At 38.5% G+C, this 25092-nt stretch overlaps 1 protein-coding gene across 3 annotated transcripts; it reads right to left on the bottom strand.

Moving 5' to 3' along the window:
- Positions 1 to 772: 772 nt before the first annotated feature.
- Positions 773 to 23758, bottom strand: sim (bHLH transcription factor single-minded). Of its 3 annotated transcripts, none has more exons than XM_036818029.3 (8): positions 23385 to 23758; positions 7228 to 7422; positions 5781 to 5950; positions 5277 to 5378; positions 4966 to 5157; positions 4527 to 4726; positions 3453 to 3559; positions 773 to 2844 (listed from the first exon to the last, which is right to left on the bottom strand). In XM_036818029.3, the coding sequence occupies exons 2-8, from the start codon at positions 7400 to 7402 to the stop codon at positions 1523 to 1525; spliced, it is 2268 nt and encodes a 755-aa protein (XP_036673924.3). In that variant the 5' UTR covers positions 7403 to 7422; positions 23385 to 23758; the 3' UTR covers positions 773 to 1522. The 3 variants fall into 3 exon arrangements, with proteins under 3 accessions (XP_036673924.3, XP_036673921.3, XP_036673923.3); XM_036818026.3 differs by lacking the exon at positions 23385 to 23758 and adding an exon at positions 18519 to 18824; XM_036818028.3 differs by lacking the exon at positions 23385 to 23758 and adding an exon at positions 18519 to 18821 and having other exon boundaries at positions 4966 to 5133.
- Between the last annotated feature and the right edge of the window lie 1334 nt (positions 23759 to 25092).

Consider the following 25092-nt stretch of genomic DNA (forward strand, 5'->3'; position numbering starts at 1 on the left):
TCTTCGATTAGTTTTCATTACGTTATAATACTGAGAAGAAAATTAGGTAAGGGATTCTTTTAGAGTAATTGCGGTATTGTTTTATTCAAACGAATTTTTAATCGTTTTCGAGTTTTTACGCAGTTATCCTCGAAAGAAAGGCCAATAAGGAACTCCATCCTAATAGTATTAGACCATCTAAGTACTCTATGAAATTAATTCAGAATAGTAAATAGTATTTTCTAAATAAATTAAAAACACAATAACTAGTATAGCGCCAAACTTTAAAAAATCAATCCATAAAAAGTTTAAGCTTCTCATTTATTTATTTTGGTCAAATAATAAACTGAAAGCCCTGTTTAAAACTTATTTACATATACATGCTCAGTTTACAGCTTTTGGTATGTAAACACAAGATGGCGCGAAATGTAGAGAATCATTGTGTACGATTCATGTAAAATATGGTGTAACGTCTGATTTTGTAACTAAATGTGGCGTGTAACTTACCATGTAAAAGTTGGAGTATTTTTCTCGGATGTAGATAAATGTGTAGATGGTGCGTAGAATGTAAACTGACGATTAATATTTAAAAAATAAAAACATTTTTTCAGAAAGTAGAGTTTAACTGAAATTATCCGAACACGGTATATTTTGTGGGGAAATTATGAAGATCAAGAGTATCAATATCAAAAAAGATTTTCTCCGGAAAATTTTAAAATTAAAAAGTACCATCTGAACAAAGAGAATAAAACTGAAACATATTTTATGAAAAAAAAGAAACAACTCAATAAAGTTATAATTTTTGTAAATAACATTTTATTTGTAAACTACGATTACTAAATTAAATAAAAAACTCTACCTTAGCAACGTGGTTTCCAAATGCAGCCCATTGAATTAATGGGAACTCGTTCTCTTATTGTTCACCCACGTAATAATTTGTTTATTCAAATTAGAAAAATTTGCGATAATAGTTAATATTACATTTACAATTATTTACTTGACTTATGAAGATCATATTCGATATCTGCATAGTGGAGCGGACCCTGCACTATTTACACATTTTTGCATATTTATATACATAGATATATTCATAGATCGTACGTATTCATGATTATGGATTACGATATAGTTATGTATAAGTATGTGCAATTAATTTAAGTTAGTTTGTATGAACATTTTACAGTTAGGCCTTAAAGCTATTTAATATAGAATTTGTATTTGCTTTTGCATTTGTTAACAAGGATCTTTCTGTTTTCTTTCTCATTTTTTGTTATACGTATCAATTTCTTTGTAACTTTACACTGAACTTTTTAACGTGAACGCAATTGGGGAGGTTGGGTTGGATATAAGATATTCAATAAATAAAACAGAATAGAGAGGTTCTAGAAATTCAGATGTTTTTGTGTGGCTCAGCCACATATTACAATTTGGAACTGAGAACTCAGAGGTGTATATAACATTGCAACAACTTGAATCCGGCGGAGGGGGCAGTCGGCGTTTTAGAAACAACAACAGCAGCAGCAGCGGCAACATCTAGTTGCTGTTAATGCACAAAATCGTTGGGTATATAATGCTGCGGCTCCACAATGACGCTGGTGTAATGGGGCGTGGCCACCACTGCCGCCGCCGCAGCAGCAGCATTTACGCTCTTGAAACTCTCGGCGAAATCGCTGACGACTCTCTGATGTTGCTGCTGTTGCTGTTGCTGCTGCTGGTGGGGCATGGCATAGTGATATTGCTGGTGTTGCTGCTGCTGCTGTTGCGGATGCAATCTCTGCTGTTGCTGCTGCTGTTGCAGGTGCTGCTGCTCCATCAGATGTTGCTGCTGCTGCTGATGTTGCTGCTGCTGTTGCGAACTGTTGTCGGAAAAGTAGCTCAGCTCAAAATTGTGACTCAGATCGCTATATGTCGTTTGAGAGGGCGATGTACCATTCACAATCGAGGCATTGCCGGTGGACAATTGTCGCTCACTTTCTGAACTGCTGGAACAGCTATTCGAATTGGCCGAAAAGGGACGAATCATCGAGGTGGCCACATCCACCGTGGCATCGTAGTCATAATAATAATGATTGTTATTATTGTAGTACAGATTGCCGGTGGTGGTGTCCGGATATTGCATTTCCGTGGAGTAAACGCCGGAGGACGAGGCCGAGGCACTGGAGCCACCTCCCGCACTTGAGGCAGTGCCTCCGCCCACACTGCTACTCGAACTGACCACCAGGTCGTTGAGCGGGGGATACAGTTGGGTGTAGCTCAGGCTATCGTGATCCATACTGCCCGATTGCTGTTGCATCTGATGGTGGTGCCACACGCCATTATTGTTATTATTATTATTACTGCTACTGTTGTTGGTTGAGGGCACGGGCGTGACGGCATTGGGCGGCTGCAACGGCAACTCCGGCTCGAAGTAGGGATCCAACTTGGGACTGGCACTCAGGGCCAGGCTGACGGGCGTTCCAGGACCACCCACCGGCTGACCCGTTGCGCCGGCGCATTGGGGCTGCACCACCGCCTGTTGGGGCACCACCACCACCTGGGCTACCTGCACCGCTTGGGCCGCCTGTGCCGCTTGAGCCGCCTGAGCCGCTTGAGCTGCCTGCGCCGCCTGGGCCGCCTGAGCCGCCGCTTGGGCCGCCTGGGCCGCCGGCGAGATGGGCTCCCGCTTCACAACGCCCGTCTGAATCTCGTTCAGCACCAAGTCTTTCACCTCTCGTTCGCTGAGCACATAGTTCACGCTCACGATGAACACTTCTCGCGAGGATCGCGAATTGTGCACCAGGGTGGCGTACGACTGCACCCACACCCAGCCACCGCCCTTGGTCAGGAAGCGGTAGTATTTGGTGGTCACTTGTCCTTTGTACAGCACTGTAAGAAAAATATAAAGTTTTTAATTAGTAGAAGGTTCAACAAATCAGGATCCATTTAAAAAATGAATCTTTAACATTTTTGATACACTAAGCCATAAGGAAAAATTGGTTTAGTTGTAAGTATTTATTCGAAGTATTTTTTAGTGATCGATGATCAATTTACTTTACTATTAATTAACTCAATAAAAACTAGCAGGTAATTTAAGATATTTACTGCTTGAAATAGTTTAAATTCCTGATACTATTGGGTATTTCTAGGTATTTTACTTTTTTTTTAGTTTGATTATAATGCAGAAATAGTAAAAAATAATCTAAGGATTAAACGCACCTTGAATCTTATTATTTTATCATGGGATTTTTAGGAATGACAAGATTTTGAATACTTCTAAGAATTTCTGAATATTTAATAAAATCATAGCCTTTTTAAGACCACATAAGTCAGTAAATCTAATTTTAATGCAAGGATTCTGTTAGTTTTTTATACATAAGGTTAAAAAAAATGTTCAATCTATTATTTCCTTTTATACTTTTAACTATTATTAATATTTTTTCATTGCATGGCTTAGTGCACGCGACATTGCATTGGATAAGAAGGTGTTTTCTTACGGATTTGATGGGAGCAGCGCATGGCCATGATGTCCGCGGCGTGGATGTACTGATACAGGGTCTTCTCGATGAGGTCCTGCGGTTCGTATCCGGTTAGCTGCGATACGCTGTAAGCAAATAAACAGGCGTTGGGAGTTAGTTGGATCATTTCCGAGGTCGAGGACAGCAGTTTCGCTGGCTTGTCCAAACAAAGAATGGTCATTGGTGTGGCCTTTGTTGCCTTTGTTGCTGGTGTGTTTTATTCGGCTGGTTTACTTTTGTCGACTCCAATTCAATTATGCAGAAAAAACAAAAAAGCCGCGAGGGATTAAGGGGCTGATTTTTGCTCACCACTTTGGGGTTGTTCGGTGCGAAAAAGGAAGGGCGCCAGAATGGGATGGCAATATGCCGTGGCATCATGAGGGTAATTGAGTGACAATAATGTCAGACAAAGTGGGCTGGTTTTTTGGACCGCCAGGCACTTACACCGAGTCTTTTTCCCCCTCAACACACACAAACACTCACATACACACACACAGTGACAAAGGAAAATCAAGCTCAAGAGGGAAATGATTTGTTTTTCTTTTCGTCATGTCGCCCCGTCTTGCTTACATTTCCTTTTTCCTATTCATTTATTTTTTGTTTTTCGCCACTTTGAAAACATTATCTTTTCGGGGGCGGCTGCTGGTGCTTTTTATCGTGGTGTAAAAAGCGAATTCTGGGGCCCCTTTAAATATTTGCCTAGTGTCGAATATACGGCAAACAGGCAATGGATACTTTACTAAAGTGGCGTGGTAGATAAATACAGACCACTGATTAAACAAAAGTTTTTCTTTTCGAACTTTGTTGGGGTATTCTTTTAAATTTAAATTATATCAACCTAATATTTAAAGCAAGAAAAGCTGTAACTATAGTATAAGATTTCCCTAATGTATTTGTTCTTCGAATACTTCAAAAAAGGTTTCAAATTCAAATATTAAAATGGTATTGGATAATAACCTATGTTCTCTTTCTTATAAATCTTAATAAGTTCGTACTAACATTGTATCTCTCATATATATTTATTAAATATTTAGTTTTTAAAGCTCCTCTTACCGTGCATCGAAGAATATAAGCTTCATGTCCAGCTTGGCCCGGAACATGAACATATTCTGGTGCAGCTTGATTTCTGTGATGGCAGATGAAGGCAACGAGTGACCGACGGCCACCAGGCCGAGATTCTGGATGAGGCTACCCTGTCCATCCCCGCGATCGGGATAGATGCGAGCCTTTAGATAACCGGAGCAGTGTATCACCTATAAGAAAAACCAGGGAGATTATATAAATTAAATAAAAAATTTTAGTAAATTTTTAAATGTTATATTATTTTTGATCCTTTAAGTATCATTAATGTGATCAAAATTAAATATACTTGTTTATAACTTGGATCTTGGATTGACAACATCAAATATAAACAATGCGATCATTCTTTTTATTATGATAGTTTTTTATATCACTGTTTCAATGGGTGCTGTTAACCCAATGATGATCCTACCTTAAAACCGGAGGTGGTGAGACCCGCATTCCTCTTGGCCAGGACACACTTCATGCGCAGGAAGAAGGTCTTCTCGATCTCGATGGTGTGCGATCCGCGGTCGTGGTCGTAGGCGGATGGGTGCTGGACGCCATTTGGACTGCCGATGGGCGTGTGCGTCTGGGCGAGCTGTAGGGAGTTGAGAAAGGCGGCCTGTGGCGTGAGTACAATTCAGAGTGAAAAAGAGATAGAGCGGCACAGAGCGAGAGAGAGAGAGAGGACAAACATTTTGAAATGTTTCAAAACTCTAGAGAAATTCAGGCTGTACTCACTGGATGCTGGTTGATGTGCGGATGCAGCGACAAAATGGCGTTCATCTCGTCCTGATCGTAGTTGTGGATGTACTCGAATATCGAGTTGCCCGTCAGCTCAACCTGGTTAAAAAAAGATGATTTAATTAGGATAATCAAGGATAATATTAAAATAATTAAAATGCTTTAAGTAGTTTCAAGAATGTTTCTATATGCTTTGATACCATTACTATAAACAATGTCAAAATATTTTTATCTGTATGTGACTTTTCAGGATTTATTTTATATTTTGTAATATTAAAGCAATATATGTAGAAATAATTTTACATATTTCCTAACTCGCAGTGAGTGCCAATTAGTGGGCAAATGCAAATGAATCGTCTTTTCTGAAGCCACAACACTTGGGCTCCTGCATCCAGGCCCATTGACTTGCAAATGCAAGTGGTGGCCAGGATACAAAAAGGCAAATTCAGGTGGCCCGGCAATTTATGCGCATAAATCAGGACAAGAGATCCCAACACTCACCTGACTGAGGCCCAAATGCACGGAGGCCGTTTCCGAGATGTACATGATTTTGCCATCCGGAGCCACCACGAAGATGAAGCCGTCCAGCGTCTGCAGCAGATGGGAGCCCAGCTCCTTGATGGTGGCACCACGTTGCATGGCGGGCGAGGAGCCCCAGGCTTCACCAAGTCCTGGAAAACAGAGATTTAGATTTAATAAAGGTCTTTGAAATTGTAGGAAAATAATTAGGAATTGAATAAATATATTGCCTTAAAAGAAGTATTATGTTTATAAATTAAAAACGAATAATATATTCCCCACAGCATTATCAATAATAGTAGACTAATAGTAGACTTTAAGACGATATAAAGGGGCGCGATTTAAACCCCCTTAAATACTTCTATGTTCGATTTCTTATATTTCTATTTAGTTAGTGAGCTATAAAATTTATTAATACTTAGTTTAAGGGACAGTCAAACAATTTGATTTACTTTAAGCCCCGATCCTATTGACAAATTACCCCTAATGCCTCGAATTAATTGTTTGTCATCCGGGCAAAGTATCTTAATTCGCAAAATTCCCACCAGCAGAGGCAACGCACGCCCTACTTGCCACTGCTGACGTCTAAATATTATTCCCAATTAAAGTCATCGAGCGCCGTAGGTGGCCCATTCACAGCCCGCCGGCCACCCACTTGCCCACCCCCCACCCCATTTTCCACTGTTCGCACCATATATATTGTATATGTACCACATATATTGTCATGTATATGCCATAGCACTTCCTTGGCCCGTCCGGATCTCGTTGTTTGTTGCCTATTATTAAAATAATTATTTCAATAAAGGCAGAAAAGAAAAGCACAAAACGGTGCGGCAACAATGGGACGAAACACCCACCTCCGCCCACCTCCCACCGCCCACTCATCTTAAACAACCCTCTTTGTCAGCAGAAAATCTCAGTGGCGCACACTCGCCCATGGGCGGGGATGGCAGGAGGGGGGGGCGTTGGAAAATCAGAAGGGGAGCCAGATTTCCAGTGCGGCACTCGTTGCTCGCTGCTTTTTGAGTGAAACAACAGACGCCATTGTGTTTCGGCCCACCCACTTTTAACCCGCTGTTTATTGTCTGCCCATTGTTGAGTGGTTTTCCCTGGCCTGTCCTCACAAAACATATGCTTTAAACAAACATCACCGTTTAAACTTGAAAACTTGCAGGCAACAAAAAAAACATATATATATATATGGAGGAGTTGAAATGAAAACAAAGGACCTGCTGTCCTGCTGTGAGGATACGTCGAGGTTGGATTATAATGAGCGTGGCGGTCGCGTGGCTGTCAAACATTCCGCATCATTTGTTATAGCCGCAAGGCGTAATTCACACGAGATGAAAAGCCAAGACCGGCGACAAATTGAGCGGCAATCAAGTGAGTTTTCCAACCAATAAAAAGTAAAAAAAAAAGGAAAACTTACCATCGGGAAAGACCTGGCGCATTTTCAAATACGATGTGGTCAGCCGGATGACGGAGGCCTTGTCCAGTTGCGAAGTAATCGCCGCTGGCAGCGGCAGTAATTTGGCCAATTCGCAGAATTCCGTGTTTTCCTTTTCACGTCGCGTGCGTGCCGCATTTTTGCTTTTCTCCTTCATGGCACACGTTTTTGCTATATCTGGAAAATCACAAAAAAAAAGATTGAAATACATATTGAGTAAGTGAAGGGAAATTTAAAAAAAATATGTATTCCATTTCGGAAAACCACAACCGACCATGTAATCTGCTTTCATAGCAATCCTTGCGCACTCTTCGATGGTTTGTCATTTTAAATGTTTTTTAACGAACGAAAAAATATAGTCCTGTTTTATAGATCCTGCTTTAAGACTCAGCACTTGCTCATATCCCTGCAATCACCTGTTTGCAACTGAGCTGCTTTCCATCGGCACAAGCAGTTTTAACAGTTTCCCAACTGATCCCGAAAAGGATCTTCTACCTGATCTGGGAAAACAACCTGCCATTGGCTGATCACTATTTTTACCTGTTTATCCCAGGCAATTGACTTTTCGCAATGTTACTAATTCGACCTGATCCTTTTTGCTGAATGGCAAAACGGAAATAGTTTCCATCTCACTCGTTTTGACTCCTGCATTCAACAGGTTGACTTTGGCCGACCGCAGGAGTTTGACTTATATCTATATACAATGTATATTCGTGTGTCTGCATGAGCACATAATACTCAAATGATGTCCCACGCACACACATTCGCACACACAAAACGAGAGTTTAGGAGGTGGCAAAATCTATGTGTACCATATACCATACATTCGCATTCAGATTCAGGATGACCCACAGCCAGCATCTTGCCATTGATAGTTTCCGAACGTGATTTTGGCGCAGTTCTGGCAGAATCTAAGCCATTGGGTCTCCTGCTGCTTTATTTTCCATCGAGTCACTATTTTTGGGAGTTTTAAAGAACTTGTGACAGTTAGCAAAGAATTCGCACGTAATTGCAAGTTTATTGACACAGGTCACGTATTTTTAATGCAAAAAGGTTTGCCGAATGGCCCCATAAGAAAACAGATGTCTTTCAAGGTCAGATTGGTTATTATATATGTATTAAAACTATTATCATTCAAGTTAGTAGTCAGAAAAGCATAATAATATAACAAAATACGAACAAAATATGTTTGTTTCCATAAAATATGAAATTTATCAAGATTATACATAAAATATTTCATCTTAAATATGCAAAGATGTTATAAAAGAAATAAATTAAAAGTGAATTGTAGGATCCCAATCCCGAATAAAATTTATGTATTGTATTGATGGTGCTTTTCATTCATTTACCATACAGAAAGGAAACATTTGTCAAGAGTCAGAGATTGAAAGAATTGCCGACATCCGTTACGCATTCGCAGGAGCAACAGATTTGCTCAACGATCATAATCCTATAGAGTATACCGCGCTAATCCGCAAGGCAAATGTGCCAACATGTTCGTCTGAAGTGAGGTTGCTTCCCTTTCTGTGTGGCAAAAACCAGGGGAAATAGGGAAAAACAACGAGGCGTTCCCATTTAGGCCGCGATTATTATAAATGCCTCGCGACCCGTGGACAAAATGCGGACAGGAGTCAACCAGAGGGTAGAGTATCATATGCTGCGAAATCCATTTAATAGGATAGTTTACGAGCAGTAAGTGGGTCAGAATTATTCAGGATATAAGTTTTTTTTTGCCAAAGAACATTACAGCATCTCATATAGCCATAAATATAGGCATTTCCAATGATATATCAACATTTTATGCCATAATCTCAATAGTACCAGAACGGAAGTGGGATCTTAAATTCTAAAATAAGGAAGTCAAAGAAATAATGTAATCACCTTTAAGAATGTGACATCATCTTTAAATTTTGGATGTAATTCATTATTTAAAAACCCTAATTATTATATATATTGTAACCTGGTTTAATGGATTCTTTAATTTATTGGAGGTTTCATATATTAGACTGTTTTTATAATAACATTTCTATAAGTTACATCTTCTGTCATGGGCGTCAAACTTTTTTTCAAATATTGATGGCTAAAAAAAGATCCCTCAGGCAAAGCAATGAGTAGAAACTCAATTTGCCAGCGCTTTAACGAGCAACTCAACGATCTCTTCCCGGAAAGTGAATAAAACTCCGACTCATGCCTCGAGGGCAACTCAATGAACCGGATCTCAAGCCGAATCCCAGCCCCCGCCAACCAACTTGACCTTAATCTGGTTACAGGCAAACAGCAAACTAAAAACAAATGGGTAAAAGTTTAAAAATAAAGTCAACACAAATATTCACACTGAACTTGAACTAGAGAGTTGCACATACATATAGGAAGGGAAAGAAAGTGATGGGAAAGGAATGGTGTTGCATAGGGACAGGTAGGATGTGAAAGATTCCCACGCAGTGGTAACTAGAAACTAGAGAGTCCATAAAGCAATTAACAGGACACTGGCCGCTGGTCCGATGCTAATGTGGGTGTTGCGGGCGAGGCGCTGCTTCCTACATCCCACCATATCCAGCATACCATGTCCGATCCTGCTGCTAGTTTCCCATCAGGACGATCCACAGGTATGGATATGCTAAAAACCCGCTGCTCGCAGCTCGGTTCTCACGCCAGCGCATAGCCATCGGGGAATTTCCAATCGGCCAATTGATAACCAGTCGGGGAAAAACGGCAGAAAAAAACGCAGCACATGTCCTGGAAGTGTGAGAAACTTCCGAGGCAGTCAGGTCTGGGTATACCTGGTACTCGCATTGGTACCTCACCGAGATTCCCACACATTCCCGAGGTGTCCTATCAGGTGGGAAGCTGTGGCGGGCGGAAAACTCGCCATACGCTGCAAATGTGCGTAACATATGCCACGGCCAAAACGATAAGAGCTCTGCTCCTGTTAATGCCAAAATGTTCAGGCACTTGGAAAAATAACTAAATAATACTATTGATTTCACCATACTCGACTTTATAAAAAATACGGAAACTGTTTTGAATCACTTTTCCAAGCTAGGAATAATTAATATAACTATTTTGGACTCTCAAGAGTTCAAAGAACATTAATATATTATTATTTCAAAAATTATATTATAACCAAAAAAAAAATGTAAAAGGAGATTTTCGTAATATAATATTGTTTTAAAAACATCTTTCAACGACTGAAAAATATGTGAAAATTCATTTTTTAAACTTAGTACCACGCAACGAAATATCTTAGCCATTATTAAATCCACAAAAATTATAATAAATAATTCAAATAAAAAAATTAAATATTTCATTTAATTAAATTATTTCAACTGATTTTTAGGTAGGACAAATTCATTTACCTTTTATGTTTTTTTTAATTAAATATTTTTAAATAAAATATCTTGGACATTAATCATCAAAATTGAAGATTTAATATCGATCAGAAAGAAATAAAATTCAGAAAATTTTTTCGCTGTACATTTTTATCACCCAACCCCCACATTTTTGGTCCTTTGCTCTTTTCCCGTGTGTTTTTCCAACGCACATGAAGTTTTTATCTTGAAACAACAGTCGGCGTCGCGTCGCTGAAGGGGCAACCTCCCTCGAAATGGGTCGCAAATTTTAATGCTCAGCTCGCGCTTAATTTTCGGATTAAAACCCGTAAAGCAAACAGCGGCTAAGGACACCAGGACACCAGACCAACTGGATGCGGATGTGGATGTGGATGTGGATGTGGACTCGCATCCGGACTGGCTGCCTCCGTACATTAACCCAATTTCAATATGCTTTTTGATTTGTTTGCGCGGCACTTTAACATTATCAAACAAAAGTTTATGCAATCCGAAGGGGTGTGTGTTGTGTGTGTGTGTGTGTGTGTCTTTGTTTGGGGGTGTTTGAGGGTGTTGGGCGTACGTTTTTAATTGCCTGCAATAACAAGTAACGACGGTCATAACAACAACAACGACAACAACCAGCCACCGAAATCTCAGAAACGAGGGAACAAAGCGTTGGCTTTGTTTTTGGTTGCCCAAATCCGCTAATTGCGCACAGTTGTCGTTGCTTTTGCTTTTGCCCCCGTTAAGATGACAATTGGCCCTTTTAGGGCGCCCTAAATTATGCAAGGAACGGCCTATTGATTAGCATAATGGTTTATGAGCAAAGAATTAAGCAAGGATTGCTCCTAGGGATCCAAGAGTACGGCGAAATAATCGACCTTTGACACTTGGGCGTACAAGTGACTTCTTTAAAATATCAGGAATTGTAATTTTTATAGATATAAAAATTAAAATATGCGTATAAAATTAATATATTATGGTAACTAAAATAAATTGTTAAAAAGGGCTATCAACTTTGAAATAAGTTCAGTCAATTAAAAACCTAAGTGTTCTCATAAATAATTCTCTGTCAAGTAATAAAAACGTATAATCACAACAAATATAAATGTGTAAAATTGTGAATAATAATACCAAGATTTCCATTAAAAAACTTAAAACTTTTCAATGATTTTATGTTTCGATGTTTTCCGAAATTCTTAATTAAATCAAATTGCTTTTATTTATTCTGTTATTTTATTTCCCTTGCAAAAACTATTTACACGAAATTAAATCTTCAAAAGCCCCACTGGCGTAAATGTACACTTTTAATGGCCAACAATAAAAACCTCGTAAAGCTCTGCAAAAATCAACACAATAAATTTTAATCCCTTGCTCTTGCAAAATGCCAGTGTAAACAGCAAATAAGAATTTAGTGTAGTGCGTTTGTAAATTGAAGCCGAATTCCACCGCAATGAACTACAACGCAACCAATATAAATTATTTTATATTAATCCGGCAAATTATTTTGCATGAACTTTACCGTAAATCAGAAATAAAACACAACCACTGCAAACATTTGGCAGCCAGCGAAGTGAAAGCAAATAAAATCCAATCGATCCGTCTGACCAAACCCATAATCGTAATAATAATCAACCAGCACATCATAATCATTGTTTTCATTACACTATATTTTCAAAAATAATTATGCATGTATTTTATTTGTATTTGTTCAACAAACATAACCAGAGCTGCCGGTTCACAGCATCCAGTTTGGAATTATGTGGTGTTTTGGGGCTGGGGAAAAAAGTGGATGGGGGGAGGACAAATAGCCAGAGCAAATACGCAAAGCGATGAGGCGTTCAAAATGCGAAAGTAAACTTTCAAATGAAATAAAAAATATATGTACATACATATATATATATATGAACAGGGTACACAAGCAACAATAACATGGGGAACAACAAATACGGCAGCAGCGAAATGTGTACCAGGAGCAGCCAAGCTATAAATACGGAAAATCTCGGAAATATCACGTAAAATCGATCAACAATACAAACTTGCAACCAAATGGCCGATGGGCCCCCATAGGCCATAGAACAATACCGAAACCAACATTCCCCCCTGCTCGTGGAAAATCAAACAAGTCAAAATGTGCTGCACGCCAACAGAGAAACAACAACAGCAACTCGCCAAGGGTCAAATCGATAATCATAATTTGAGGCCCCGAACTTGCAGCGTATGTATGTAGAGAGCACACACATATGACCGACCTCACCTACGCGTAAATGCCCAAACACCTCCATTATCACTTGCTCTGCGAGGTGCAGCCAGTCCATCGGAACTGGACTTCCAACCGAACCGCCATCCATTGTTGTCATTGTTGGCCATCGTCCGTACGTGATGTTCACCATAAATTTGAATTTGATTTTGAATTTGCTCCAAAACACCAGCAGCAGTAGGAACAACAATGGACTGCCGGACTTGGAAACCGGCTACGGCTACCATTCCCGATGGTAGACACTCGACAAATATTCGGGCAAATAGACCAACAGGAACGGAATGTAAACATGTTACACATAGCATATAGCAAACAAGGCTAAAGAGTTCGCTTGACAAGTTGGGAGCGAAGTAGCAAACTAAAATAACTCCATCATTATATTCTCCTAATCAAATTTGTATACTGTTTTTATGATCATTTTTAATTTCCTATATTGGTATGCATTGGTATTTAATATCTTCAGAACTATTTCTTGTATGTAAGCCCAAATCATATAAGTTTATAAGCATATAAGGCCTATCTATAGATATCATATCTTACTGTAATAAAATATATATTTACTATAATCCATTTTTAAAAATATCATTATCAATGAAAACATATATTGATCAATCAATATAAACACAAATTTCAATAAATTAAAAAAAGTTTTAAAAAAAAATCCCAAAAAAACTTGAGACTCCTAGAGACTCTATAAAACGACAAATTGGGTAATCTAAACAATCTTAAATATTAATTCTGATTCTACATAAAAACAAAAGTAGCTTCCGTCGATCATAAAATTCCCCAGAATTGTCGCTTGTCGTTTCACTATTAATGACAATATTAATTCCATATCGAAATGGTTCGGTAGCCAATCTACTGCGTATTCAGTTGGCAGTTGACGATACCATTTTTCCGCTGCAATGAAAACTGCAACAGCAAAAACAGCAGCAATAAAAAGAACAACAACAGAGGCAACTACAGCTACAACAACAAATAATGTGGCTCAGTCTTTCGCTCGGGTGTAAAGTGAAACAAAAGTATGGTTGGAGAAAAATCAATACAAAGTCACGTTTTAGAGAAAATCACGTTTCATTAGATACCTATGGGTATACAAGCGCGACTGCATATACACTTATATATAGACATATATATACATACCTACAAGGCATTAACATTCCATTGTGGAATCGTTTTATGTAAGCGAAAACTATAGTTTAAAATTAATTGAATTACTTTCAAAAACTATTCTGAAATTCAAATGCGGTTGTTAAGTGAAAGGCAGACATATTGAATGTCTCTATTTGGAGAATACATAAGCATCAACACATAGAAATGGCCTATGAATATATAATTTCGTTTTTCCCTGAACCGCGAGCGCACCTTGAAATTTACGACACTTTTCACTTTATTATCAAGGCTAACGTTTCTGTTTGCGGCCTTAAGTACCTAAAAATAGTTGGAATATCATTTTCTGGGGGTGGATCGGCAGGCGTGACAGTGAGTTCCTCCCCTAAAATAAAATTCCCCAGGAAGTGGAGGTGTTAAAGACTTTCTAAGTCAGGGTAATTAGTTGGTTATCCAAAATGGTGTTGAAAATGCTGAGATTTTTGTGTTTTTAGCTGGGATTAAGGGTCTTAACGAAGGAACTCGTTTTGGATGATAAGTAGCTACTGATTAATTGACTTTAAATTTAATCTTTATGGTAAAAACATTTTGGTCAGAGAATTATAAAGTTACGGAGAAAATATATGAGAAAATATGAATCTATAGATCCCGTGTCTATGGAGATAAAAGCAATCAAATAGTAAATATTAAATAAAACGTAAATACTTTTGTTTTATTAATCTATTGAGTACAAGGTTTCCTTTAATTTCTTAAAAAGGAAAAGATCCTATGATTTTGAAATATCCTTGAATCTAAGGTCAATTCATTCCAAAGCTAAATAAGTTTATAGGATGCCTTTAAAGGTGGTTTTTAGCAAGTTTATTTGGTATATTCGTAAGTTAACGCTCAGCTTAGCGAATGCATCAAAACCTTTCATCCAATTATTTGTAAAGATAAGTAAGAGGTATAGTATATTTTAAGGTGCCTCACCTCACTTAACCATAAGTGTACGAGGAATTTGCACATTAGCTTTGCTTAAAATTGTTACACTATCAAAGTTGACGTGTTCGTTTGAACAGCGCAGCAAAATTACAGCATTAAGCGGATTTCCTCACTAGAAGTCAAACACGCACACACACACCGGCACTGTTGCACCCATACTAACAGCCAAGATAAACACTCACCGACGCAGAGGAACAAGAAGAAGATCCCGAGCAAACACCCTCAGAAAAGCGACAAAGACCCTACATGCAACGTACATAGAGCATTCATCAAAAAAAAAGTTACGAGACAAAAGAATTTAAAAAGCATCAAATCCTAGACGAGACCAGAAATACGGCAAACGAGCACAGGAAACAATCCAAAGCACACGGCACTCACACAGACAAACAAACACATTGGGGGAAAAAACAACAATACAAGAATAAGAGCGCAAGAAAATGGTGTCTCAGTCCCTTTCCCAATACCATATCAAGACCCATTCCCCAGGTAACATTTTAGAGACATTAGAAGCGAGGCACAGTGGTGCATCTGCTGTCAAATATGGGACCAAAATAGACATGACAGAGGTCGCTGACTCTTAAGAGTAGGAAAAATGTTTTTGGGTAGGAACACATTAGGGACTATCAATGTATTACGTACCGTAGTTTTGTCGACATTCAACACTCCTTCCCCCTATGTAACCAATTCCTCAAACAATAAATATAATTTTTTCTAAGGAGTAATCATTTAACTGAAACTATTCCGGCCCCTATGTGATTACGTATCGTTTTTATACGGAATGGATTTGGATTGTACAAGTAAATATCAAGTCAAGCATGTCATAGGTATCGTTAAATTGATTGATTTTATCGTAGTAAAAGCCCTTTGAAAATGTAAAAAAAAAAAATTCTTTTAAACAATATGATTGACGAACCATTGCGTTTAGTTAGGTTTTTTAACTTTATCCTTCTTATTAAAAGAAAACATTTTTAGTTTTGGATGTTTTAATCCTTTTAATTTGGGGACAGCTATTATAACATGTTGTCCTAGAAAGTATGCTACAAAAATTTCTCCTTCGCTTGCCCAAACCTTCACAGACCAAAACCTTTGGAAACCCACTAAATTTGTACTTGATATATTAAAATATGGATATCTTTTAATACATTTTAAACAATTAAAAAAGGAAGTTAAAGAACATGGTTGAAAACCAGTTTATGATAGTTTTGTTCAACTAGGCGTATACGTAATATTGGTCAACTTGCAACTTTTAAGTGAGATTATGCCCATAACGAATATTTTCTTAGGCAAATAACTGTTTTTAGTTAAAGTTTTAATGTTGATTAGGTTTCTAAAATGTTTCATCGGTGTGACAATTTTTATTGAGATTTTAAATAGAAATAGCTTTCTTTGAAAATAGTAAGATAAGAAAATCTATAAAATACATTCTGAAATTTCAACTTTTTATGAAGACTGCTGGAAGTCTGTCTGGAAGACAATATTTATTCAGGAAAATTGAGAAATAGCTGTTTGAATTAACCAAAAATGTCCAAAAAAATATTGTATTATATTTTACAATTGTAGAATATCATAAAGTCATATCCACTGTGCGTGGTTCATTCACCGACCGATGCAATACGGCTGCGCTGCTTTTGCGGCTGTTTCAAATGCTGTTGTTCAGTGTAACAGACTGCGTGTTGCGATGGGGGGTGGGGGGAGGAAAACGGGTTCCGCAACTCACACACACAAACACATACTCGTGCACTCGTGGAACAACCACCCTCTTCGGCAAACAACAACAGTGCGCGCAAGCGAGAGCGGAAGAACAAGAAGAGCGGTGAGCATTACACAAATACACACACAAACACGCAGGCAACAACATTTTCTCATTGGCTGACTCGGCACACACAGACACACACAGAGAAGGGGGCCTGGAAACTGGAACTGGCGTTGGTGTGAGTGTTTACGCTTGTGTTTGTATTTCAGTTTGAGTTTGTATCGCGCCACCGCTCCGCCCACACACACAGTGGCACATAATTGTTGTGTTTGTGTTGTGTGTGCCTGTCTGGCAACGCCTTAATAATTGTTATTTGAGTTTCATTTTGTTTTCAATGTTTGTGTGGGTGCTTTGGTTTTACACGTGTGTGTGTGGCCTGTTACACTCCATTAGCGAACATTTCTGGCATTCGAGTTTTAAGCTTTCTCCTTTCCTATCCTTTTTTTACACAGAAACAAACGTTTTTTACCCGTTACCACTGCGCACAACTACACACGCACATTGAGCACTTCCGCTCGTCAAAATTCAATGTCAGTTTTGTCACTTCCGTTTGTATTGGTGCTCGGTTTGTCTTTGTATTTGTGAGCTTGAGGGGCTTCCCCCTTTTTGTATGGCCGCCATTTTTATTCATTTCTGTCTTCGAAATCTCGTAAACATTTGGTTTTCCCATTTTAAATGCGTAACTCTTTTATGTCTCATAAAAACGTAAATTTAATTTATTTCTCTGGTTCTAAATGTCCAACAAGGGTCCATAAATATGTACTCAACAAAACTAATTAAATTCGACAAACAAATAAAAATGTAATGGTAAAGACTTTTGAAAATCGCACGATCGTTAAATGATATTTCTGATATGTTATAACCTAATAAAGTTTATAGATCTGTTCACGAAATTTCGTTACATATGACAAAGTCTTCAAAGAAAATATCGAAATCGAAACCAGTTCTAATATACTTTTCCTGTATGATTTAGGAAATACATGAAAAATATTTCTGTTATCGAAATAAAATGATGGTTTTTAACTTTTCTAAATCTGTTTGCTCATGTTAAATACAAATTTAAATCCTTGTCTTTTTAAAATTTTTGCTTAGTATTAAAGCACATCATGAAAAACTTTCCATATTTTCGACACTACAAATGAAATCGTAATTTAATATGTTGTAGATACGATTTCAAATGCACGTTGCCACAATACGAAGGCAGTTCCCCCCAACAACAACGCCAAAGAACGTTGCCAATCCCCCGCCTGAAATCCTCCTCCTGACCCCCTCACTTCTCCTGTCGACTGGGCAGACAAAACAAATCATTTTCGGTGGCTACCGTATGCAAACAAAAAACCAAAAAAATTCAAAAAACAACAAGAGCCCCGAGACACAGTAAAAACAAACACATTGCAGCTGCACAACACAGGAAAAAATTAAATAAAAGTGTTTTTCAAATATTCTAAATGGAAAAAGTAAAAGGCCTTGACTAAAAATATTTAACGTTTGAAGAGACTTAAAATTATTTTGGTCTCAAAATGACTAGCAAAATTCTAATTTTCCTCTTGAGACATCAAAAATTTGTTCGTAGAACATAAAATATTAAACTTTACATCCCTGAAAGAATGATTTGGTTGATTATATTGAGTAAGTTCAGCTGTCAAAACAAAGATATTTTTAAAAAATATTTTTCAATATTTTCAAAGCCACCAAAACTAAAAAATATATTTTACTAAAAAGCACTTCTTAGTCCTTTGGAAATCAATATTGGTTTAGAAAAAAAGTTCAAATTGATCGTTGAGAAACCTGAAGATTTCTTTATGTGCAGCTCTGGTTATTCCTTTTGGCTAATGATTACTTTTTGGATCCATCTCACAAGCGGTCTGCCGGGAGTGCAGGCTGCATCGCTTGAGGGATTCGCTGGCCAAGATGAAGTTGCAAGACGTCCGCGAGATCGTAAATTATGCCACATAAACCGCGCGCGACAAGGGCGACCAAATAGAAAAAAAAAGAAAACGGCTAAGACGACGACAACGACGACGACTTGGTCACTGGGTGCACTGTGCGACTTGATCCAACACTAAGCTGACCGCAACTAAAACGCTCCAACCGTCAACGGCGACGCCGCCGTCCAGAGACCGAACCGCTCAGCTTTTTCACTGGGTTCTGTGTTCTGGGTTCTCCGCCGTAGATGACTTTCGATTGGACTGGGAAATCATATGGAGAGCCCGAGCTCAAGCTCTGGAGCGGAGCTGAGCGGAGGTTCCAATGTCGCCTTCGCCGCGGACAATGTCACATGCTGGCGAAAATAAACAAACAAGAGCAGCGCGACCATGACTTGTGCGGCGTTAGCAAAAAGTGTTGCATTTCACCCGAATCGCAGCGACTTTACTTTCTTCGCGACATTTGCTGAGCTCAGTTGAATCGGAGGGCGACGCCAGTTATAACAAAAGTTATCCAAGCCCACCGTTGACCCCTGAATCAGATATTTACGTAGAGGTCTGATCAGCACTTAACCCCTAGTCAGCCCACTAGTTAGGTGTGTTTTTAGAACTGAATAAATGCTTAAATTCAAACCAATGTATTTAGTTTTTAAAAATTAAATAAGAACTTTAAAAGTAACCAAAAATATCATATATATTTCAAGTATTTAATCTATTTACCTTAAGAAATTTAGATATATCTTGAAATAATTATATTTTATTACAGTCAAGTATAATTATTTTATATAATCCTGATAATAGTACTTTCAATTATTTGTTTCAGTTATAAAACACAACCATAAAATGGTGTTAAATTATAATTTACCATTTGTCATCATATCGTATTTTGGACTTTACGCGATTCATTCATTGATCGATCACGAATAGTGTGAGTATCTTTTGGCACTTGTCAGCCGGGCACATGGCACGTGTTGCCGATTTGTTGTCGTTGCCGATAATGCCTTTTTGTCCAACTGCCAGTGTTTTATGTCTTACAATATTTCGGCTTCTTTTTGTCTTTGTTTTTTGTTTGTTTTGCTGGCGTCGATGAGCTAATCGCAAATGACGCTTATAATTTCTTGCACGCGCAGCACAATTTTTGCCCTCAGCTGCAGCAGAGCAGTGTTGTTGCTGCCGCTGCAACTGCAACATCTTTCATTATCTTGGCTCAACGTGCAAAAATTTTAAATATTCTTTTCCATTTCTAGTCCCTCCCACCTCAGATAATTTAGTAAAGTGATTCACTGGCGCCACAGAGGAATTGGAAAAAAACCTGGTTTCTGGACTTCAAATTGAGGAAGGTTTTGTTAGATAGAGCTCTTTGTTAGTGGTCGAGAGATATTTTCGGATTTAAATTGGTTGTATAACACTTTTCTTTGAAAGCGCATTGTAAATCAAGTTAATGTCATATGATAAATATAATATCAGGTTAAGATATACCTTTGTAATTTAGAGTTTAGTTTTTATGGGTTTAAATTTTCTTTGCCTTGAAGAAATACACTCAAGTTCACATGCCACATAATTATGGTTCAAATTGTTTTTTATGTTTGGGAATGAGTTCCAAGAAGAATATGAGATGTAATATTTCTATGCTCTAAGTCTAGGGGCTACCTCAGATCAACCTTCAACTTGTCCATGCTTACATGTCAGCCAAGCCCACAGATCTAGATGCATATCTCAAGACGTTCGATGATGGCATAATATGCACACATGCCTTTGCACATTGGACACAGAGATTCGGATTCCCATATTTTCAACACAAAAACCCCGAACCCTTTTTTCGTAAAGAGAAAAAAAACTTACAAGTTTGAAGCGCCAAAGATACGGATACATGAGGACGAAATGCGGGCTCTGTTATCCGATAGCGGAATGGCAAGGACCAAGATGAGGACAATGGATCCAGGATCTCAGCTATTCCTCGACGCTGTTCACTTGGAAACAAAGTTGCCTCTGAGATCGAACCGATTCGATATCGGCGCGGGAACGTGATCCAAACAATGGAGACAGGACTTGTGGCAAGGACTATCCCGAAAACGTTCAGTATGTATGCCACAGGGCAAAGAGTTCATGTCTTCGCATAAATTAAACCATTAACCAATAGTTGTAAAAATTAGAAAAATATTTTTACAGATCTGGGTATAAATATAAATTTAATTTTTGGGTGTGAAAATGGCTTAACTGTTGCTCCAGCTGCAGTTTACGGTTGGATGCCACCCCTACAGTTTTGTTTTTACGGAAGCTGGGCGACCGGAAAAACTCTGAGCCGATCCCCCGGATTCATGGCAGAGCTGGGCCAACCAATTGGATTTGTGGCAGACATAGTGGCGGCAGTTGGGCAGCGAGAGTACAACCTGGGGTACTTAAACACTTAAAGGAAAAGGAATCGGGAAGGGAACGGCTGTGCGGCTCAATTACATCGGCGATTGAGCGTGAAATTGTAATGCATGATTTGATTTCACGTGACAAAGGGACACGTCATTGAAGATACTAGCACATGGCTTGGGGATACACTAAGCGAAAAACAAAATACAAATTTAATACCAATACAAGAAATAACAGTCCTTAAACCACTCAAATAATCAAATAGATATAGGAGGTACCATATAGCACAAAGAAAAAATAATACTAAACCTATTCTAAGACACAAAAAGGTTGTTTTTCATTGACTCAAAATAGACTTATGAATATTGAAAGAATTTTTTGAAGTACCTAATATTTGATTCTTGGTTATTATTAGTTTTAGACAAAATTTACAATATATTTTGTTAAACTTCCGCCGGAATACAATTATTTTCAATTATTAGTTTCTTTTTAAATATGGCTATTTGTTAATCAAAGGTTTCATGTGATTTCTTGGAAGAACCTAAATATTTTTCTTGATCATGATATGCCTTGTGTTTTTTTACTGTTTAAATATGTGTGAGAGTTTTAGGCGGACTGCCATCCTCCAGAGTTCCAAGGCTCGTTTTCGAATTGGACACACCAGCTAATTTGCTTGGCGCGCGACACCTTTTGGAGTGGAGTGCATCTGGAGGCGGGAAGTCGGGGAACTGGGTGTCCAGAGACCTGGGGAGCTGGAACTGGCGACCCGTCATGGTCATTTCTCTTGGCCAGCGACTAGCGACCAATGTCCAATGTCCGAGCCGAATGCTGTTTTGTTTGCTCGCCGTGCTTTACGCCCTTCGGTCGGCACTCTCTTCTCTTTTTTCTTAAATTTTTTTTGCCTTCCTGGAAGTATTATAGTAAATTTCTCGCATATCTCTCGTGTGTCATTGTCGCCAGGTCCCCGTATCCGTATCCATCTCCATATCCATATCCACATCCATCTGCGTCTCGGTTTCCGTTCACGCTCTTCCTCCCTCTCGGCCAGATTATTAGTTATTATTTTTGTCATAAATGCAAATTAGCTATGCGCAATTTGCATATTCTACATTAAACTTGAGACGCATACTGTCTCGGCAACTCTCGTTGGGCATTGTGTGTACCCGTCTGGAGTCCGGTCAGTAATGTGGATATCTGTGTAGACCCCGGGCTTTACTCCAACTTGGGTTTACTTTGCGATTTCGCTGTGACAGAGTTGTTCACTGGTTAGACATATTTTGAATGCAAGTATGTTTAACTTTCCTTTTCTAATCAATGTAAGGTCGTTATTTAGTTTCGTAAACAGTAACATTTAAAGTGTGCAAAATTTACAAGCAAGTATTTTTAGGAAACCTTTTTTTTGGTAAAATGCAATCTGTTTCTAACATTTAATATACATAGATACAAAAGCAAAGCTATCCATATCTGAAACGATCGGTAGAATATAAAGCTGTCTGGCTAAAATGTAATGTGTCAAATATTGAACTACAAAACCTCTAACTTTCGTAGAAAAATGATCATTCATATCTCTTTTTATCCACATGAAATCTTGGTCCCACAAAAAGCAGTACCAAAAATCCCGAAAAATGATCAAGATTGTGTGAATTATATTTTAAAAATGAAGAATTCAGAACTATGATTTTCTTAGCTTTCCTTTAAACCAACATCCCATTTATAAACTCCACCAATTCCACCCACTGAAAAGTCGTATATAGTTTTGTGTAGAATCCAGATTCGACCGAATGAAAGCTCTATAAGACCACCGATTCTCGGAGAGGACCATAAAAAAACAAAAACCATCGTTGACTTTTGTTTTATGGGGACTGCAGCGGATTCTGTGGAAAACCCGGGCTGATGACCACAGCGTCTGGGATTGGAATCCGGGATCTGGAGTCTGTAAGGGGACATTTTTAAGTGCAATTCGATTTGCTGCTTTTCCCTTTTCATAATTATAAAAACTCTTTTGGTTGGACCCTACGAAATTTGCATTTGGCAGTGGGGCGTTTCGGTTTATGGGTCTCCCTTTTTTTCGGGGCTATATTATTTCGTTTTATTGCTATTGTTGCTAAACAATTATTTCTGATTCTTGGTCCCTGAAACCGGGAAGAGGAAAAGCGAGGAGCAACCTCCGCCGACGGCATCGTCGCCGTTGAGGGCGTCATATTACAGACGACTGGGTGACATGCCCTCGATGGCGATGACGATTCCATACTCTTTGTTTGCCCTGCATACATATGTTGTTTTATTTTTCAAATCTCGCCTACAACAATTCGCATTGAATTTCACTTGTTCACTGCCCTGTTTTGCTCTTTTTTGTTATTAATTTTTATGGCGTAAGAAGGTTCCTTTGAAGGGTTATGAGTCATCCAAGGCGCACTCACCTCGGGCAGCTATCCGTTTTGCCGCTGGTATTGTTGCAGTTTGGCCACCGTCGATAAATCCCAATAGGAAAGATCCGTTTAGCGCAAAATCCAACTAAATACGCTCTTTAAACGTTAGCACATTTTTTGTTTCAAGTAGATGATTTAAAAGTAAATAAATTTAAATGTGTTGCGGCCGAATGATTTTTATGTTTTCGACGGAAAGGTTTTGCAAATGGGGCCCGTTAACGGCAATTATTGGATTGTGTTTATGGCACTGGAGCAATTAGCTCTTGTTAGAATTCTTTATTTATTTTTCATATATTTCTTTTAACACTTGCAGGCACGATGAGGAAATTATCCAGACTGCGATATGGATAGTATATAGATAGAGATATTGGGACAGACGGCGTGGACGCGCAGCTGAACCAGCGAGCGGGCGGCGAGCGAATGAGTGACTACTCAAATGGACCGAGCTCAGCCTGCAGTAACTGGGGGCAGCAGCAGCAGCAGCAACAGCAAAGGCAGCGGCACGGCAGCAACATCACTTCACAGCAGCAACATCGGCACGGCAGCAACACCAACACACAGGCAAGTGATGTGGAGGCGCGACGAGTGCGCACGCACACGCACACAGATGCCGCACACGGATACAACCCACCCATACACTCACAGTTCCAATCCCTTGACTGGAAGTTGCTTGTGTCGCTGGTGTTGCCCGTGTTGGTGGTGGCTGAGCATGCAACTTTCCAGCCTCCTTCCCGTTCGCTCGCCTGTCTGCGTGTATTAATGAATGAAACGCCAATGCCGCCACACCACCCCGCCTCGAAACACCCCTCCCACCTATTTCTCCCACACCCTGTATGCATATGGACTCACGTTTCTGCCGGATCTGGTTGATATGGACGTGCCCGGGGACCGGTGTCAAAAGAACTGTGCTGCGCATGCGTGCGGTGTGCAAAAAGGTATTAGCAAGGGGGATCGACATTTCCAGGTTTCATACACAGCATTTTTATGTTTGTATTTTACATCTTTATAAACCAGAGTGCTCTTACCATACATTTTGCATTAACATTGAAAACTAAAAGAAAATAAGAGACCTTCCGATAAGACTACTTTTAAAAATCACTGACTAGTTTGCAAAATATTTTCAAAAAGAAAAAATAAATCTTTGGAACTTGAAAGGACTAATGGCATTTTTAAAAAAAATATTTTTTTTGGGCACTTTATAAAATAATATGTAAATTTTACAAACTAAAGTCAAATATTATAAAAGCATCGTATATTTTCAGCTATCATTGCAACCGTTGTATAATAGGGTATTTAGAATTCGTCTTTCTATTAGAACCCTCTAATTTAAATATGAATAGTATTCATTATAAAACCAAAACCACTCAAAATTTGCAAATAGTTTTACAATGCTTGCGTATGTAAATGAACGTAAAAAGTAAATAAATAACGAGACATTATCATCATTGAATAACTTTATTCGTCGTTTTCAGTAAGCCATAAAAAATAATTACTTCTCTACATTTACGCGCATTTAAGAAACTAAATTAAGTACAGGAAATCTTAGAACAGCTACAGAAACTTAAGATATGAACAGGTGAAGAAAAATATTGTTTGAAATTATTTTAGAATGAAAAATATAAATTGCAGGTAGAGACCAAATTTATGATTTAATTCAAAGACATATTTAAATTTTTTAATTATTTAAGGAAATATAAGG

The sequence above is a fragment of the Drosophila suzukii genome, chromosome 3 (genome assembly GCF_043229965.1).
Source record: "Drosophila suzukii chromosome 3, CBGP_Dsuzu_IsoJpt1.0, whole genome shotgun sequence".
NCBI lineage: Eukaryota > Metazoa > Arthropoda > Insecta > Diptera > Drosophilidae > Drosophila > Drosophila suzukii.